At 44.1% G+C, this 17,080-nt stretch overlaps 1 protein-coding gene across 4 annotated transcripts in view; it reads left to right on the forward strand.

Moving 5' to 3' along the window:
- Mgat1 (alpha-1,3-mannosyl-glycoprotein 2-beta-N-acetylglucosaminyltransferase) overlaps positions 1 to 17,080 on the forward strand; it is a 20,194-nt gene extending 3,114 nt beyond the window's left edge. For 3 of the 4 annotated variants that reach the window (XM_048786810.1, XM_048786817.1, XM_015507231.2), the window contains exon 3: positions 14,887 to 17,080. In XM_048786810.1, the coding sequence (XP_048642767.1) occupies positions 15,010 to 16,353 (1,344 nt within the window). In that variant the 5' untranslated portion in view covers positions 14,887 to 15,009 and the 3' untranslated portion in view covers positions 16,354 to 17,080. Of the gene's footprint in view, positions 1 to 5,076; positions 5,232 to 14,886 lie in introns of those variants that run through there. The other variant, XM_015507232.2, reaches the window with a different exon arrangement.

The raw sequence follows: 17,080 nt of genomic DNA on the forward strand, positions 1-17,080 counted from the left end.
CGAGTACCTCTTTTTGGGGTAGAAAATTGAAGAGGGGTAGAGGGAAGTTTGCTGGGTTTCTGTTCGTGACTAAAAGGCTCAGGGGTCACTCCAGGAAAACTGGGTTGACTGGGCTACGCAAAATAACCACACAAGAGACACAAATACCTTTTTCTTTGAGGTCCCTGTGATGGCTCCTCTGACCTTAAGGGTCCACAGGAAGAGAGAGAGAGAGAACACACACACACACACACACACACACACACACACACACAAGCTGACCCCTTTTATTGAGGAGAAGCTATTCAAATGAGGCAAGGGGTCAGGTTTCAGGGGGCTGAGTTCAGCTTCATGATGTCTGCTGTTAGCAGGTTGACTGACATCTAGGTAGGCCACACCCAAGGGCACAGTAAGAGAAGGGGACACACACAAGGCACTTCCATGGAACATTCTATCCTAAACAGGGCAAGGGGTAATATTACAAAGGAACAGGAGATCATAGCTCCACCCATGGGGCTGTAGGAAGACATGCTCAGGCACAAAGACACAGTCACTTGGAAGAGCCAAGAAGAGCTGGGCAGACTAGCAGCATGGGTGCCTGACTGCCACATCGCCCAGCAGGGGAGTTAACTCAGTCAAGGTTGGTCTCCCACAGAAGTTTAAATCTCAAGGGCCAAGTGTCTGTTTGGGAGATAGAGCTCTATTTCTTGGGGTGAATGCTGGTTCTTTCCTTCTTATGCCATATCCCTAGTCTTCTACTCTTTACAATGATAGGTTTTTTCAGACTGAATCTCTTAGCCATGTGTATTTCTGCAGACTGTCTCACTTAAAGCAAACCTGTTCATAGTAATCTTATCACTTCTTGCCCACACCTTCCTTGAACTCTGTTTACTTATGCCAAGTCTGCTAAGAAATAGTGACAACAAATAGTGGAAAGGAGAGGTGGCACATAGTGCTGGGAATTTTGAGATGGTAGAGAGAATGGTGGTCTGGGTCAGTATGGTGGTCTGGGCCAGGAAGTTTGTCTTCTGGAATTTCTTTGCTTCTTACTTACTGAGTAACAGCTGGGACTCACATTCAGTGGGGACTGGTAATAATAACTGAAAATCCAGTATTTATGCCTTACTTTCTTTATTAGATTTCTTTCTTTTTGCCTACTTTTCGCATTCTTCCTTGCCATAGGAATCCCTGCCTCCTCCCAGTGGCCTGAGGGCTGGGCAGGCCTGAGTGCCCGGATCACTGACCCTGAGGTGTTCTTCCTTTTCTGGATGTCTGGAGCATAGCCCCTTTGACACCAGCCTGCTATGTGGGAGGATATGTCACCTTTCACCAGCTTCACACAGCAAATTCCTGGTGCCAGTCTTTGCTTAGGCAGAGGGGATCACAGTGATCCTTTGGTTAGCCCTGGATGCTTTCTCAACTGTCTCTGGGGTTCATGCTGTGTAAGAAGGGTCCTCATTTTCCTACCTTAGAGTCTCTACTATCCTGTGAGTGCTTGTGAGCACCTCCAACCACTTGAAGTAACAAGAAGTATTGTATTTGTATAGTGTTGATGTCATGTGAAGAGTCCAAGCTGTTGTGTCAGTATTCCCTCACTGCTTTGTTGTGATGAAGACAGAGTGGCGATTATTTCTGCGTTTGAGGGGAAGCTACAGAAGCCCTTAAGCTGGAAGGGCTTGCCTGAGGGTGGAGTGGCGGACATTGAAATTGCCTGTGCAGTGCAGAGCTGCTTTTACAACATCTGATCTGACAAGGGCGGCTTAGTCTTGCTGCAAACTTCCAGGGAGAGAAACTCTGTGCCCTGTCTGACAGCCTTCCTGGTAAGACATTTCCTCCTTAGGGTAAACCAGAATTCCTCTCCTTTGTCAGAGCAGTAGCTCTGCCCTCTACCCAACTCCTGCACAAGATGTTTCTCTCAAGACAACCATCCACCTTATTGCAGGGCCATCAGGATGCCAGGGCCTGGCACTCATGGGGACCAGTGATAGATGGTGTGTTTTTATGTATACCCTTCTTTATTTACAAAGGAATTGTAGATGGCTAACTAAAAGTTAGATTTCACAGGTATTGCTCATTGATTATTGTGTTAATCTCTTCTCCTTTCTTTGACTTTATAAGCTGGGTTTCTGTGCCTCTCTGGGGAGACATTTGCACATAATCCAATCCCAGGCATATCTGCAGAATCCAGATACCTGGTCCCTTGTTTCTGCCCTTCTTTTCATGATAGCTTCTTCCCATGCAACCTCTATCAAGAGCCCAAGGGGTGTGTGTGTGTGTGTGTGTGTGTGTGTGTGTAGGATACTAGGTATTTTTAAAAAATTATTTATTTTTTAGTTGTAGTTGGACACAATACCTTTATTTTATTCATTTATTTTTATGTGGTGCTGAGGATCGAATCCAGGGTCTCGAACGTGAGAGGCGAGCACTCTACCGCTGAGCCCCAGCCTGCCCTTTTTATTTTCTATTTTTAAGGGGCATGGGATTGGATTATGTGCAAATGGAATAGGAGGATCTGGTTATAGAATAAGATAGAATGAATAGGGGCAATATATTCTCTTGCCCACCCCACCCTACTACCACCAAAAGAGAGCTAGACAAACAGAGAAAGAATAAAAAGAAAATTGTTCTAAGTTGCTAAGGCTGGCAACTTGTGATCTTCCAGCCTCAGCTTCCTCAGGCCTGTGCCATTACTTCTGGCCCAAGGCCTCCTTTTCCCAGGTCATTTTGGCACTCATTTTCCTGGCTTCTTACCTCTCGGACCAAATGTTTCCCTTTTTTTTTTTTTTTCTCATTCAAGAATTTATTTCATTCTCAAATGAAGGACTCCAGAGAGTGGGGGAGTTATGCAAATATAGCACAGCCCTCCTTTATCCCTAGCCATCTTGTTTCCCATCCACCTGCCTTACATGGAGGAGTATTATGATTAGAGGTGGGAATGACAAGACGTGGGCTATTCAGTCTTCCCCAACCTTTCAGCACCTGATTATGTCTGTCCATTCTCCTGGAACGTGGTTTTAGTTTCTTAATCTACAGATCAGTTTACCAACCTTTAACACGTTTAGGAACTTCATTGTTTTCCTTCATACTTTTGACACTGAGTGTGATGTGTAGGGCCCCTGTGTCCCTTAATTCCCTTCATAAGGAAAGTGTAGAGAGAGGGCAGAGGTACAGAGATGCTGGCCTCTGCCTGGTACATGAGCCTGGTCTTGAGTTTCCTGTCACAGTCCAGACTGTCAGCTAAACCAGAGATCATAGATACACACATATCCACACATAGTCAAGCCTCATTGATGTGTCAGCTCTTCTCTTATTGTACTCCTTCAGGGCAGGACTCCAGCTGCTACAATGGAGATTTCTCTGGCACCCCATTGTGTTCCTGTCATGCTGGGCACACAGCCATCTCAGAGAACAGTAGCACTAAGCATGCATGAGGGGAGAGAATGAGTGCTAGGTTTGGAGGCAGGAATGCCTGGGTCTAAAATCTGGCCATGGTGCTCACTAAGGGTTGTGACCTCCAGCAAGTTAGTGCTTACCCTAAGCCTCAATCTCCTATCTGTAGAATAGAGATTATGTTGTATACTCTGAAGAGCTGCTAGAAGAGTTAGGAGAGGCCGAGGGAGAGGTCTTGCCTGTGGAGGCCTTTATGCCTGGTGATTCCTTATAGTTTTGTTTTAGCTCTTCACTTCATGCAGGGGCCATTAAGATAAGTCCATCCTTTTGGTTCTTCAGAACTCTGCATTATTCTTGGCTTCATATAGAAACAACTTAGCGAACACACACTGGAGTTCTAGGCTGCCTTGTGCTCTAGATCACCTTGGAGAAACATGTAGGCAGGGGAGGGTCTGATGTCATTGGAGTATGTCCTGGTGACATAACGGTGGTCCTTCTCTGGAAAGTTACCCACAGAGCAGCTAGTAGTTAGTTATCAGCTCCCCACTCTCACTTCTTAGGGTGAGGGGTGGGTGGTGGTGAACTGAGGCCTCTGCAAAGGGTCACCCAGGGAAGGTTGTTGGTGGAAGGGAGTCAGACTTATGTTGTGGACAGAGCAGGGACTCCCAGACACCTCTAAATTACAGAATGGCTCATTGTGGTGCGTGGCTTTTACTGGAGTGGCCTGTCATTGAATCCAGTACTCAGGCTTTAGATAAATTCTCTCTCTGCTCTGGATCCACTGCTGACTCCTCAGTAAGCCCTGCAAACTCTGGTCTTCATCTTTTCTCCACCCTTGTGACTCAAGTCACAGTTATTTGTTACTGAATTTCCTTCCTTTGATTGGCCTGAGTCCTGAATCCCTCCTTCACCTTCCCTTTAGGTTTCTTCTGAAATATCAAAGGGACACTGACTTTTAGGCTTTTCTGGGGGTACTTTCCATGTCTTTTTTACATGGCAACCACAAAAGCCTGTGCCTGTGATTTATTCCTTCTCTTCTTAGGTCTGATGGTCCCAGCAGGCAAGCCTGTGTCTCTGCTTTTTCACTCAGAACTAACCACTTTCAGTCTCCACCCCCCCAAAGGAAAAAAACAAGAAAGAAACAACAACTGGCTCTCACAGTGCCTTTGGCAGCAGGTGTTTCCTCCCTGACTTCCTTTTGACACCCGGGTTCCTGTATCACCAGCCCCTCTTGTTTTTCCAACCTAGACTCTGAAGCCTCTCTGGAGTTGTGGGTAGAGATGGCTTCCAAATCCTTGGGCTTTGTTTGGCGAATGCCCTGTTTGGGGTGCTCTGCTTACCTGGGGCACACCCTTTGAAACCTTATAACACCAGTTTTGCTGTTTCTCCAAACTCCACAAAGCTCTGGACACTAGAGCAGTTGAGGAAGAGACACCAGCGGAAGTCTGGAGTACAGGGATCTTTTAAGTGTGGATGAGGTCAGGTATCAGCTCTTGAGGAGTTGCGACTGCAAGTAGGGAAAGGCTTAAAAGTAAGTTATTTTTATGTCCACCCCTGAAATTGGGGACCTAGGAAAAGGTGATGTGCAGATCTTGCGGGTGATTGGAAAGTCTGGTAGAGGAGGAGGGCCCAGGAAGGCAGGGTCAGGGCGGGCCCTCTCGAGGCGGGGCGGAGAGCAGCGGCTGGCCCCGCCCTCCCTGGGGAAGGGCCACGTTGCCCGCCCGGGAGTCCGGCCCCGGCGCGCAGCAGGAAGGGCTGGTGAGGCGAAAGGGGACGTCAGCTGCGCGAGCGCCTGGGACGCGCCGGGGCACCGGGCTCGCTCCCCGCGTCCCGGGCGGACCAAGTTTAAGGCTAGGAAGTTGGTAAGTAAGAGTGTGGGAATGCCGGCGTCCTTCAGTTCTAAGGCTTATCCTAGGGAGGGAACTGAGGAAGGCCCTGCGGGCGTAGAGGGATTCTCCAAGGGAGCGAACTCCGGGTGTTGCCCAAAGTCCGGGTAGTGCTGAGAGCCCCTGCGAGAGGGGCCTGCCTCGGGACTTGTCTGGGCCGACTTAAGTGCTGGCTGTGCTTCAGTCTCCCCTGAGCCGGGAAGTCGAACTCTGTTCAGCTTTTGGAATCCCGGGGCCTCCAGCTGTTGGAGGGAGGGCAGAGTGGGGAGGCTGTTGTGAAATTCCGCCGCCGGGCGACCGTGGGTGCGGGGCTGGGCGGAGGTGGGATCTCTGCCGTGGGTTTGGGGAACAGGAAGTGACCTTCTCCCACTCCCCCCCAAAACACCCCAAACGTCCTTTCCACAAGTTTCTACCGGTGGGGTGGTTTTTGCTCAGCCAGAAGGAAAAATTGAACCAATGTTGAAATATGTTAGAAAACTTTTTTCTACTTGCTTGCTAATGTGTGTGAATTAGGGACCTCCTGCCTTACAGAGCTTGGAGCAGAGGGATTGTAGCTGGCCGGATCAGTGTCCCCTTAGAAGCATGAGCCCAAGGGTGAAGCTTTACTTGGATTAACCTTTGCTTCTGTAATGTGTTTAGTCTTTACTTTGAATATCACTGGCAGATAATGTTCAGCTTTATTTTCTGTCATTTAAAATGCTTCTCAGATGCTGGCATCCTCCAGGGTCTTCCTCCCGTCTCAAATCACTGCTGCCTCATTTCTTCACATTAAGGAAAACCTTATTCGGTGTCCTGTTCTCACAGAAAGTGAGAGTACTGTAGTATGCCCAGCCTTGGTGGAATGCAAAGGTTAAACTTATTTCCTGTTTGAGGGATTGGGGAAATTGTCACTCATCATCTTCTAGTCAGTCATGAAGGACCTTGGAGATGACCAGCTCAACCCTGAACTTTACAGATGAGAGACAAGTAACTTGCCCAAGAGGCAACTTACCTGGCCTGTTGGTGCTCGATTGCCTGAGTCCCAGACCTTCGTGCCTTTTGCCATACTAGCATTGTATTTCCTCTACCCCTTTTTTCCTAAGATGAATAACTTGTATCCCATCCCTCCTAGGTCTTCTTTTCTAAACCCTTGAATTATTTAGTGTATCTTCTGACTCCCTTTCACTTTTTCCATCCTTCTGAAATTATGGAGCCCAGTACATGATACAACAATAAAATAATGAACAAGAAAAATAGTGATTCACGTTGATCTCCATTATCTGTGATGTGTCCTATATGTTCTAAACTTTTTAAGCAGTGCTTTTAACACAGCAAGCAAGGCAAATGGAAGGGATAGTCTGTAGACATTCCTTCTACTCTGTGTTTAATTTTAAAGCTAGACAGTAATTTTTCCCCAATTGCTTATAATTAGAAGTTGACTTATTTGGTGTTTACTTGTTGTTTGAGAAACATTTTTGCCAGAGAGAGGGGACAGACATGGAATCAAGAGTGTTAGAATGGAATCTGCTTTTAGGCAGTCCTTCAGAGGAAAAAAACTTAAGTCCTGTAGGGATTGGTAGGTCCTGCCCACAGTCACCTGGGTTTTGGTGGAAGGTTTTACTAAAAAAAACCTCAATTTTCTCCTGCCATTATGCTGATTATGTCTTTAAACTTTGTGGTATAGATTGGCTATTTCATTTTCCTAAAGGAGTTCTTAAAAAACTCAAGAAAGTTAAAATCAATCTTGAGTTGGGCCTTGCTGGCAAATCTTATGAATAATATTAGGAACTCAGGTCAGGATGACATATAGTTACTTTTTTTGTTGTTGTTTGTTTTGTTTTGTTTAGTTGTTGTTGTTTTGTACTGGGGATTGAACCCAGGGGCATTTTACCACTGAGCTGCATCCCCAGACCTTTTTAACTTTTTATTTTATTTTGAGAGAGTCTCACTGAGTTGTATAGGGCCTTGCTAAGTTGCTGAGGCTGGCCTTGAACTTGAGATCCTCTTGCCTCAACTTCAGGAGGTACTGGGATTACAGGTGTATACCACTTTGCTGGGCAGTTGTTCTATTTTTAAAAAAGAACGTTTGTTTTTTGTTTTTTTTCCCAAAATGACTTTACCCATAAATATTACATTTCATTCCATACCATATGTGTTACAATATGACATTGTCCTTTTCCCTCCCAAAGGTGGAGTTTGTGGTTTTCTTCCCTTGAATGTGGGAAGGGACCAGTGATTCCCTTGACCAGTGAGTAAGGCAGAAGTGAACCAAGGTTGGATCAGGAAAAGAATACAGCTTCAACTAGCTTTTACTTTTTCTTGGGACACTTACCTTTGGAACTTAGCCATCATCTTCATAGGAAGCCCAGACCATGTGGAGAGACCACTTGGAGGTGTTCCAGCACTCCAGTTAATGTCTCATCCAACGCCAACCTTAACCTACAGATGTGAGAGAATGAGTGTAGATGAGTCTAGCCTTCAGCTTTTGAGTCATTCAGCCTGGGTTCCAGACATAGTAGAACAGAGACAGGTCATCCCCTCTGTGCCCCACTTTCCAAGTTCTTGAGCTATAGAAATTGTGAGAGGAAATAAATGATTGCTATAATTTTAAGTGACCAAATTTTGAGGTAATTTGTCATTTAGCAATAGGATATTTAATAAGGAAGGGGATGTGAGTAGAAACAGGGCCTCTGAATTTGGACTTGGGGCCAGACTACAAAGGGCAGGGAGAAAAGCATTTGCTCTGCTTGGCAGAGTTACTTAGATTCTATTTTACTCACTATTGCAAGTGCTTCTTTCTCCTTAAGGAGTCACCACAAAACTTAGTGGCTTGAAAAAATGGTTTCAGCTATTTCATTCTTGTGGTCTTTCATGCAGTTGCACTCAGAAGTGGCTGAGGCTGGGATCATCTGGAAGGCTTCCTACCATGTTTAGTGATTGATACTGGCTGTCAGCTGGGACTGAAGTTGAGGTTGTCAGCTGGAATACCTTTCAGTGTTCTGCCCATGTGGTAGGGTTCTAAAAGCAAGTATCTTTAGTGCACCAGATAGAATCTGTCTTGCCTTTGTGAACTTCTCTTGCAGGTCACATAACCTTACTTCTTCCAGAGTCAGAGGGAGGAAATGTGAACCCTCATCTGTGGAGGGAAGAGTGTCACTGTCATTTTATAAGAAGAGCATGTCGGATAGGATATGTAGTGGTCATCTTTGGGAAATGTAATCCTTCACTTTCTTGCTGCTTTTGGTCTTTTTTTTCCCCTCCCCGATATAGTTAATAATGCAAGCATTATGTAGCCACTTGAACTTTACACTTGTGCCAAGCACTGTGGTAGATGCAGAGAGCATAGAGCTTTTTTCCCTAAGGAGTAAGGTGAGAGCCAGTAAGGCCACAGATTCTGTTACCGTGTGAGAGAGTGCTATGCAAGTATAGTCATGGTAGGCCTGGCTCTGGGATATTATGGAAGAAGTCACCTGAATTGGAACTTAAGGAATATGTGGGTGGCTTGCAGGTGAATTGTGGGTAACATTTCAGGATGAAGGAGCAGCTGGAGCGAAGACATAGCAGTGTATAGCACTGTGAAAGTATATTTATTGGAGAAATAGTAGCCTTTTGAGTCCAAAGTATGGAGCTTGTGGGGTTTATGGTTAGAGATAAAGTTGTAAAAGGATGTGAGTCCCTTTGTTGTGAAGGTCCAAGTGTGTCATATTTTAAAATTTAGAATTTTGTCTTTACAGAAATGATCTGTTGTATCTATTATGAGATCTGAAACAGTATATCACAGTTCACCATGTTTATTTCTGTAACAAAATATATAAGTGGGATAAATAAAGACTATACATAACCTCACCAGATCAGATCAGATTTCACCAAATGAGGTTGGGTGAGATTTTACTGCCAAATGAATTTAGAAAACTAGTTTTTCAGTGGTTTTTTTTTTTGATTTGTGAATTGCAGTTGAGGGATTGTGGATGTGTGTGACATCCACATTGAAGCCAGTTTTTAGATCATGGGCACATTGGCAAATACTGAGGGTTCTACCTAGCATAGCATTGTGGAGAATCCCTGTTCTTATGCAACCTTCAGCTGAAAGGGTTGAAATATGAGCAAGTGGTCATTCTAGTGCTCATTGTCATGCAGGGGATATGGACTTGCATGATCTGAAGACACCAAGGAATATGTTCTGGCAGATGTGAATCGGGGTTATCAAGATAGGGATGAGCAGATTAGGCATCCACAAGCTTGCAAAGACCCTGAGGGTAGGGTTGAATGTTAGGGGGCCTGTAGTGAATCTAGTAAAGTGTGGAAGAAAGAAAACGAGTGACTGGCAAGAATTTATGTTATCACGCATCTGTCTGGCACTGTTCTGAATATCGGACATGGGTTATCTCATCGAATTCTTACAGAACCCAGTGAGGTGTTCTATTGTGATTTCCATCTTAAAGGTGAAAAAGTTAAGTCTCGGTGGGAAAACAGAGGGTGACCACTAGGGATTGTCTCTGGGCTTTCAGGCTTGCCTTTGTTAAGGCCCTGCCCTCCCAATGGTGGCCTGAGCAGCACTCAGAGGAGTGGTTCAGCTCTTCTGGCCAGGGTCTCAATTTAGGCATCACTCTGCACACAATCAGCTAGCTGCTGGAGAGTGCAATGCACTCATGGTCTGTGTGTTTTTACATACTGTTAACTTCCAGATAGAAGTGAGCTTCCTGTCTTAGAGAATATATGGATAAGCAAGGACCATGGGGTGGAGAAAAAAACATTGGGGGCAGAGACAGGACTGGGCTGGGGTAGATTTTCCTGTGGGCTCTTCATTTACTCTAGATGCTTGTGGACTTGCTAAGATCAATCCACTGAGGAGGTGGTTGAAGACTACATTGATCTGCATGGCTTAGAAGGGTGGAGAAGGAGGTTGTATTCCACTGCTTAGAGAATAATGAAAAGTAATCCAAAGGGTACAGAATTCATCTGAAGGATTGAGACCCCAAGGATATAGTCTCTTGAGGTTTTGTCATCAGTCTGAGAACTTGCAGATCTGAGGAGGCTCATTGATAAATCAGGGACAATCTGTTCTCTGAGTCCCAAGGAAGCACATCAGTTAATGGAGTTCAGCCTCTTTTATTTTCCCCCCATCCTTTATTTAAAGACTTTCTTGCTTAGTCGCTTAGGACACAGGAAGTTAAGGATAGGGAATTCTGGCTATTAGTTCCAACATTGACCACATCCTGAAAGGGAGTGAAGAAACTGGAAATCTGTGCATTTTTCTATTCTTTATACTGTAGTATGTGAGCCTTAATAAATAGGTATGTAATTACACAGTTAAATGGAAAAAGACTTAAGGTTTCTTAGAAGACTAGTGTTCTAGAATTGTAAGGGTAGCTGGTTTCTGGGAGGGATACCAAGTGGTGGTAGATGGAAGCAGGGACTGGGAGAGTTTCTTCACAAGGGAGACAGACTCCAAGTCTCTTTAGAGATCTTTCAGGATCAGTTCTTTGATACCAGATCTGTTGAGACCCCATAGCTGCAGAGATGAGGTATAGGACCCAGGCTTTTGGCTAGGATAGAGTACTGGGTTGTGAGGCACAGGGTTACTGGCAGAGCAGTTGGCACAAGGACATACATGCTTGAAGCCTTGGGGTATGAAGGGTTGAGACCAGAGGCAGGAATGCCATTGAGTTAATTGGTTTGGAATGGCAGCTGTTTGAGAATTTAGAGTGTTTCAGATCTTTCAAGAAATGGGGTCTGATAGAGTATAGAGGGTTGGTTGGGACCTTGTCTTTTTCTTCTTGGCTGTATGTTTTTCCAAGAGCCTGGCAGAGAGCAGATATGTGATACATGTTGTGAGGTGATTGAGCAATTCTGGGCAAGCATATTGTCTCAGTTTGCCTTGTTGAATGTGCCCAGCTGTGGACATGTTAGTGGATGAAGCTATTCAGATTTGTAGCCATGTTCCCATATCTTATTTAAAAAAAAACTATTTGTAAATAGTTTAAAACAAAAATATTGCAAGAATAAAAATGGTATGACATCATATTCCCTTTACCTGGAATTACGTGTAGTTAACATTTTACTCCATTTGTTCCCCCCCCACCCCCGTGTGTGTGTGTGTGTGTGTGTGTGTGTGTGTGTGTATACATGTATAGTTTAAACCTTTTGAGGGCATCTGTCAGGGCCCTCTACCTCTAAATACTTGAGGGTATATTCCCTAGGAGTTGTGATATCCTCTTGCTTAACTCAGTAGTCAGCAGTCATTTAATATGAATACTCTCTAGTTTGTATTCAGTTTTGTCATTTTAGTCAATTTTTTTAATAAAACATTTTTGAGGTATAATGGACATACAGTAAACTGCATGTTTTGAGGTACAGTTTAAGTTTTAACATGTATATACTTATGCAGTTATTGCCACAATCAAGATAATAAACTTATCTGTGCTTCCAAATGTTTTCTAATATCCTTTTGAAATACCCCCAAACACTGCCCCTGTCCCCAGGCAACCAGTGATCTGTTTAGTTGTATTTTATTGAGTTTTATGTAAATAAAATTTAGTGTATTGTACTTTTGCATCTTGCAAAATTATTTTGAGATTCAGCCATATGTTGTGTGTATCAGTAGCTTATTCTTTATTGCTGAATATTACTCCATTGTTTTGGTAAGTCACATTTGTTTTTACATATTCCCCTGTTTATGGTCCTTTGGGTTATTTCCAATCTTGAGTGGTTTACGAATAAAGCTGCTTTAAACATTCTCATAGGTTTTTGTGTGGATATCTCTTTTCATTATTCTGGGTAAACCATGTATACCTAGGAGTGGTCTTGCTGGGTCATATGGTAACTGTTTTTATCATTTTGACAAATAGCCAAACTGCTATAAAAGGACTTTGGATTTATATCTCATGGCATACAAAAAATTAACTCAAAATTAATCATAAGCCTAAATGTAAAACCTTAAAACAGTAAAATTTACAGAAGAAAACATAGGGAAAAATCTTCATGACCTGGGATTAGGTCTCTTAGTTATGATGCCAAAAGTATAATACATATTAAAAGAAAACCCTGGCTAATTGGACACTACCAATTTTTTTTTTTTTTTTTTTTTTGGTGGTGGTACTGGGGATTGAACCTGGAAATTCCTTACATATGCTAGGCAAGTGCGCTACCAATGAGTTTGTCCCCCTAGCCCCAAATTAAGAACGTCTGTTCTTCAGTTACATTAAAAGGACAATAATTTTGTCAGTCTTATGGGTGGGAAATGTTAGGATAGTTTTGTTATGAGTGTAGTTGAATATATTTTTGGTACGTCTAAGGACCATTTTTGTATATTTTCTTTCGAGTTACCCATTTTGAAGTGGTCCACTTTCTATGGAATTTTTGGCCTTTTCTTTCCCTCAAAAATAATTTTTTTTTTTTGTACTGGGAATTGAATCCATTTGAACCCACGGGTCCTCTTGTACATCTGTAGACCTTTTTATTTTGAGACAAGGTCCTGTGAAGAAGCTGCTTATGGCCTTGTTATTGCTCAGGCTACCTTCAAACTTGAGATTCTCCTGCTTTAGCCTCCCCAGTTGCTGGAATTATAGGCATGTGCTACCATGTCTTTCCATCAGTTTTTTTTTTTTGTTGTTGTTGTTGTTATTGGGGATTAAACCTGGGGTGCTTAACCACTAGACCGCATCCCCAACCCTTTTTTACTTTAGAGACAGGGTCTCACTGAGTTGCTAAGTGCCTTGCTAAGTTTGCTGAGGCTGGCTTTGAACTAGTGATCCTCCTTGTCTTTGCCTCCTGAGTCACTGGAATTACAAGCATGCGCCATCACTCCCAGCTTCCCCTCAATTTTTAAAAGGCCACGTCCCCAACCTTTTTTATTTTTTATTTATTTTTATTTTTTATTTACACAGGGTTACATTAAGTTGCTTAAGGCCTTTCTAAGTTGCTGAGACTCATTTTGAATTTAGGATCCTCCTGTTTCAGCACTCCTTTCCTCCCAGCTGCTGGGAGTACAGGTGTGTGCCAACATGCCCAAGAAAAGTTCCTTCTTTATTTAAAGTATTACACTGATTTGTCCTTTATGTTGCCAAAATTCTCTCCCACTTTTTCATTTGTCTTTTGACTTTCTTATGATGTTTTTATCCACACAAATGTGTTCCAATTAATAAAATATATAAATCTTTTACTGCATCAGGATTTTGAGTGATACTTAGAAAACCTTCCACTGCACTCAGATTCTAGAGGAATTTATTCAGGTTTCTTCTAGCATGTTTATAATTTTATTTTTTATATTTAGATTTCTGATCCACTTGTAAGTTATCCTTATATTCAGGTCAAATTTTACATTTTTTGAATTGATTATAATTATTATAACCCTGTTAACAATACTGTTATTTCTCTAGAAGTTGAAAATATCACCTTTGTTATATACATAGCTTTCTTTGTGTCTAATTCTGCTTCACTGCATGGTCTGTTATTTGTACCTGTAGCACAGTTTTAATTATAGAGGCTTTGTAGTATGTAGTATTTTAATATCTGGTAGGGGCAAGTCCTTCACAACTCATTTTTATTATTTGCCTTGATATTCTTGTGTGTTTAGTTTTTCATGTTGGATTTATGTCAGTTGAGCTATCTCCATAAAAGTATTTTTATTGGGATTTCTTTTTTTTAAGTATTTTTTAAGATATATTTTTAGTTGGTGATAGACCTTTATTTTATTTATTTATATGCAGTACTGAGAATTGAACCCAGTACCTCACACATGCTCTACCACTGAGCCCTCTTATTGGAATTTCTGATGGTGCTGCAATGTCTTAACTGAGGAAAAGGGAGATTCAAGTCTTCTTTTGTGTTTTTCAGGAGGTTTCTTGTTAAAATTATTTCTCGTATTTTATAATTTTCTTGGTTTTTCTAAATAGGATTTTCTCATCCACTTTTTCTTCTAATGAATTAATATGTGTAGATATGACAGCTATTGTTTTTTTGTATGTTTTTATATCTACTCTCTTGCTTTGTTCTTTATTTGGTTTTATTTTATCATCTAGTGTCTTAGGGTTTTCTAGGCACATTCTTGCAGCATCAACAAATAGAGATAATTTTACTTTCCCATTTCTGCCTGTTTTCTGTAGTACAGTTGTATTGGCCAGTACTTCTTAGAATGTTAATAGCCGTGGAGATCATGGGCAATGTGGCTTTACTCCTGAATTTATGGGAATGCCTCTTGTGTTTCCTTATTAGGTTATCATGTAATACATGATTTTTTAAATCAATAATCTTAGGACAGTTTGATTTGAGGAATGGGAAGAAGAAGATCTCACCTTTTACTTCTTCCTCCCTTAATCTCCGCATGGAAGATGGGAAATGAAATTTGTCAGATAAAGAAGGGGGAGTTGGTGTTCTTTTGTTCTCTCTCTTCCACTGTGTCATTTTCTACCTCCCCTGAAAGCATGTATCGCTTTTCTGAGAACTCATTAGCTCATTTTGGAGGTTGGAGCATGGTACCCTAATCCTAGTTTAGGCAAAGGGCAACTCTTTTCTAAGAGAATCTGGAGTGAGCCTCCTAGCTTCCCTTCTTCACATTTTCACCTGTTCTGCACCTCACATTCTTCCACCCCATAGGGTTGTGGGGCTATGTGTCTTTGTGGTGATGGTTGGTTTTTCTCTCTCCTCTCTTTAGGTGCATGGCTGCTTCCTAGTCCCATATTCTGGAGGAAACAATCCTAGAACCGTGGGCCAGTGAGCCAGGCAACCAGGCAGCCTTAAGCCCTCTCTTTGCCCGCCCTCCCCTGTGGGGGCCAGGATGCTGAAGAAGCAGTCTGCAGGGCTTGTGCTGTGGGGCGCTATCCTCTTTGTAGCCTGGAACGCCCTGCTGCTCCTCTTCTTCTGGACACGCCCAGCACCTGGCAGGCCGCCCTCAGACAGTGCTTTTGATGATGACCCTGCCAGCCTTACCCGGGAGGTGACCCGCCTGGCCCAGGATGCTGAGGTGGAGTTGGAGCGTCAGCGGTGGCTGTTGCAGCAAATCAGAGAGCATCATGCTCTATGGAGCCAGCGGTGGAGGGTGCCTACTGTGGCACCTCCTGCCCGGCCTCGTGTGCCTGTGACCTCACCGCCAGATGTGATCCCCATCCTGGTCATTGCCTGTGACCGCAGCACTGTTCGGCGCTGTTTGGACAAGTTGCTGCATTATCGGCCCTCAGCTGAGCACTTCCCCATTATTGTCAGCCAGGACTGTGGGCATGAGGAGACAGCCCGGGTCATTGCTTCTTATGGCAACGCAGTCACACACATCCAACAGCCTGACCTAAGCAACATTGCTGTGCAACCAGACCATCGCAAGTTCCAGGGCTACTATAAGATTGCCAGGCACTACCGCTGGGCATTGGGACAGATTTTCCATGAGTTCAAGTTCCCAGCAGCTGTGGTGGTGGAGGATGATCTAGAGGTGGCACCAGACTTCTTCGAGTACTTCCAAGCCACTTATCCACTGCTGAGGGATGACCCCTCCCTCTGGTGTGTATCTGCTTGGAATGACAATGGTAAGGAACAGATGGTGGACTCAAGCAAGCCTGAGCTGCTGTATCGCACAGACTTTTTCCCTGGCCTGGGCTGGCTACTGTTGGCTGAGTTGTGGGATGAGTTAGAGCCCAAGTGGCCTAAGGCCTTCTGGGATGACTGGATGCGTCGGCCTGAGCAGCGGAAGGGCCGAGCCTGTGTGCGCCCTGAAATCTCAAGAACGATGACCTTTGGCCGTAAGGGTGTAAGCCACGGGCAGTTTTTTGACCAGCATCTTAAGTTTATCAAATTGAACCAGCAGTTTGTGCCCTTTACACAGCTGGACCTGTCATACCTGCAGCAGGAGGCCTATGACCGGGATTTCCTTGCCCGTGTCTACGGTGCTCCTCAGCTACAGGTGGAGAAAGTGAGGACCAATGATCGGAAGGAGCTGGGGGAGGTGCGAGTACAGTACACAGGCAGGGACAGCTTCAAGGCCTTTGCCAAGGCCCTGGGTGTCATGGATGATCTCAAGTCAGGTGTTCCCAGGGCTGGCTACAGGGGTATTGTCACCTTCCAGTTTCGGGGCCGCCGTGTCCACCTGGCACCCCCACAGACCTGGGATGGCTATGATCCTAGCTGGAATTAGCAGTACCTGCCTGTCCCTTTTGGGTCCCTTTCTTGCCATACCATGAGCTGAGGTAGGATAGCAGTCCCTGGGCTGCATCATCCTGTTTTCCTCTTGGGTCCATTTTATCATCATCTTTTTTTTTGTTTGTTTGTTTTGAGTGGCATTCAAGTGCACAAATGATAAGGTGAGGGTTTATTCTCCCGTTTTCAAGGGAGTCAGAAGGGGAACCATTCTAGGGTATGTTGGGGTGGAGTATTAAGCAAGAAACCACTGTGTGGTAGCGGGAGACTTGGGCTTGTTGGGACTGGGAATGTCTATGTCCTGAGTTTTCTCCAAGTCATCTGTAGAGAGGTTGGCAAATAACTCTTGACCAAGCCTCCTCTTTCAGCCAGGGCATGAGCCCTGTACTACTCTTCTTCTTCACCTACTATGTGGGGCTGGATTATGTGAGAAGGGAACATTTGGGGCCAAAAGGAGACTAACCAAAAGGGTTTCACCATGAGGGGTGGGGTAGAGTTGTTCCCCAGGCTTTACTGCCTCCAGCTCTTCCTTCTTACCCTGACTTCCTCTCAGGTCTTCATTCTCTGCGGCCTAGCAGTGTGTGGTTTCTAAGATGAAAAGTGGAAGAGGGAAAAGCAAAACCCCTTCTCAGCTCATGTCAGGGCAAAGATAGTAGGGGGAAAGCCTGTGTGGGACTACCTTCCCTCTTTTTGCCTCAAAGAGACCTTGTTCTCCCCCCCCCCCC

The sequence above is a fragment of the Marmota marmota genome, unplaced genomic scaffold (genome assembly GCF_001458135.2).
Source record: "Marmota marmota marmota unplaced genomic scaffold, marMar, whole genome shotgun sequence".
Lineage (NCBI taxonomy): Eukaryota > Metazoa > Chordata > Mammalia > Rodentia > Sciuridae > Marmota > Marmota marmota.